Source organism: Rhea americana, unplaced genomic scaffold (assembly GCF_003343005.1).
Source record: "Rhea americana isolate MKP2758 unplaced genomic scaffold, rheAme1 scaffold_32, whole genome shotgun sequence".
Lineage (NCBI taxonomy): Eukaryota > Metazoa > Chordata > Aves > Rheiformes > Rheidae > Rhea > Rhea americana.
The window spans coordinates 7,085,120-7,087,480 of record NW_028186446.1 but is presented as its reverse complement, the minus strand read 5'-3'; the positions used below and the strand labels follow the sequence as shown (position 1 = coordinate 7,087,480).

The following is a 2,361-nucleotide window of genomic DNA, read 5'->3' as shown; positions in this document are numbered from 1 at the left end:
TGTGTACATACTTTCTGGATAGGAAAGACTGCTATTGTGTTATGTATTACATGCAGAGTTCCTCTGCCGTGGAAGTGGTATGCTTACAGGCATGTACACATTCCCATATACATATATCGGTATTTGTCCATCCTCAGAGCAGACAGCAATGTGTTATTACCTGAAACAGGTTTGTCTAAAACGCAGGAAAAGTTATCTCTTTTTTTTTTCTGCTTTTCTTTCAGTTTCCCTTTGTGAGATAGTCAAACTCTCTATTCAGTGCATGTGTAATCACTTACATTTTGTTGTTTACAAAATGGTTAATGCAGCATACATATACTGTTAACAAGTATCTGATGTTCTGTCTTCTAAAACACATTACTATGGATATATAAAGATCTATTGTGGCTGTATGACTTGTGTTTCTGAAGGAGGACTGATAATGATTTCTTCTGTTTTTCTTAGTATGTCTCATTTGCGATATTCCAGAGAGAGATGTCTGGCAACGAGTCTTTTGCAGTCACTCTCTGCAGCGTGATTACAGCATTTGGTTATTTGTGTTCCTGCTCATYGCTGTTTCTGTCTCTCACTCTCTCCAGCTGGTGTAAATGCCTGCTGCTGCCTCGCAGAGCCGATAACCTGCTCAGTCAGCTGGAGCCCCCTGCGGACAGCTGTCTCTCTTTTAGCTGATGGAAAACTGCTACTAACCGCTGAATGGAAGAGCGTGGAGCAGCAACCATACTAGCTGCAGCAGCAGCCGCTGCAGCAAGAGCAAGAGCAAGCAAGGACTCTATTGTTCCCTGGTGTTAAACAGTTTTTCCTTTTCAACTGCCATGCACGACAGCGRGAGAGAGGTTTCCAGTCTGCTTCTCCCTGCGAAGAAATTCTGAAGAGGGGGATATTATTTGGAGGAGGTTTGCCCGTCGTGCTGCAGGGTTTGGTGCTGAAGCAGCCTGCTGGAGGCATGGGGTTGAGCGCGGGGCGCGCTGCTCCATGCCCTGGTCCAGGGGGTCCTGCTGTGCCCGGCCGGTGCCTGGGAGTTCTGGTGGCTCTGCTGGTGGGGATCTGGGACGCCAGCGCGCAGAGTGAATTTGCAACTTCGTCCGTGTATTTGTGGAAGACCGGTAAGTAAGGACGCTGCATTAACATAGCTGCATCTTATTTATTTTTAGTTGCAAGTAATAATCTGTTTGTGTGCTTTATGCATGTGGAGAGAGGAACTAAAATTAAATTAGTAATGCTTACTTGTGGAAAATAAATTAGGTCATCTTGCAGGATTCCCTCAGCCAGGCAAACATGATAATTAAAGACCAATTGTGATTCTGTGGCACTGTTATGGGCTTTTYTTTTCTTTTTTTTCCTGGGTCTTCTGAGGTTTTTCATTTTATTTAGTAGCTCTATGTTGTCTGTAAATAGTAAAGGTCAGGACATTAGTCCATGTTCACAATGGAAAGAAAAATTTGTTTCAGTAGGAGTCAGCAGTGTTAAGGGTCCTCTAAAAATATTGACATTTCACAAAGAAAGATGTAATTCAGCATGTCTAGTCTTTATGCTTTGTGCTGACATGTAATATATTAAGTGTGGTAATTGATGGAGAGTTGGGTTTGTTAAATTTAGGTTTGTTGCACAGTATATAGGACATGTGAAAGCTAATGATGGATTATGTGAAATAATCCAACTGATGCCAGATCTCATAACTAAAGAGCCRAAGGCAAATAGGCTATGTAGATTCAGCACCACACTAGATAGATAATTTTTTATACTTTGGTACCAATGAGTTACGTGTCTGTTTTCAAGATTGCATAGTCATAACAGTGTTCCAAACTTAACTTTGCATAAAAAATCAGTAGGGAATTTTCATGTGTCTATTAATATATTGACTTAATTCAAAATTTACAAATGATGAGTAAGTACATTTTAGTACTCTCATATAATGTTATTTCCCATTTATGTAGATTAAAAGTCTCCTCTAGCAAATTTAAAAATTTCAAGGCAGTAAATACTTTAAAATATCTTTGGCAGTTGGCTTTTTTCCATGTATGTTGCCAGGCATAAGTGATCCAGAAAGCAGCAATTTGTTTAAAAATTGCTTTTCCATTAATAGAATAATGTAGTAAGAGAGAGTGCAAATTAATCATTTGTCTGAAAAACAACTTTGAGATGTCTCTTTCCTGGATGGAAGGCCTCAGCCTTCTGCCACAGAAACAGATCAATTTACAATTACACTGATATCCTGAATTTTTTAAGAGGCTACATCTATSCAGCAGTTCAGGGAGGAGATTAAAAGGAAATTCATTTAAACTAGAAGATGAGCTTTCCAATAATGCTAGAAAGAGAAATCTGAAGAGGGGAAAATCCTTTGCAACTTTCACTTGCTACTGA

General features: G+C 39.7%; 1 protein-coding gene across 4 annotated transcripts in view; it reads left to right on the top strand.

The window, feature by feature from the left end:
- Positions 1-584: 584 nt before the first annotated feature.
- The window catches only part of THSD7A (thrombospondin type 1 domain containing 7A), a 204,333-nt gene continuing 202,556 nt past the window's right edge, over positions 585-2,361 (top strand). For all 4 annotated transcript variants that reach the window (XM_085310555.1, XM_085310558.1, XM_085310556.1 and 1 more), the window contains exon 1: positions 585-1,103. In XM_085310555.1, coding sequence (XP_085166681.1) covers positions 944-1,103 — 160 coding nt within the window. In that variant the 5' untranslated portion in view covers positions 585-943. The remainder of the gene's footprint in view (positions 1,104-2,361) is intronic.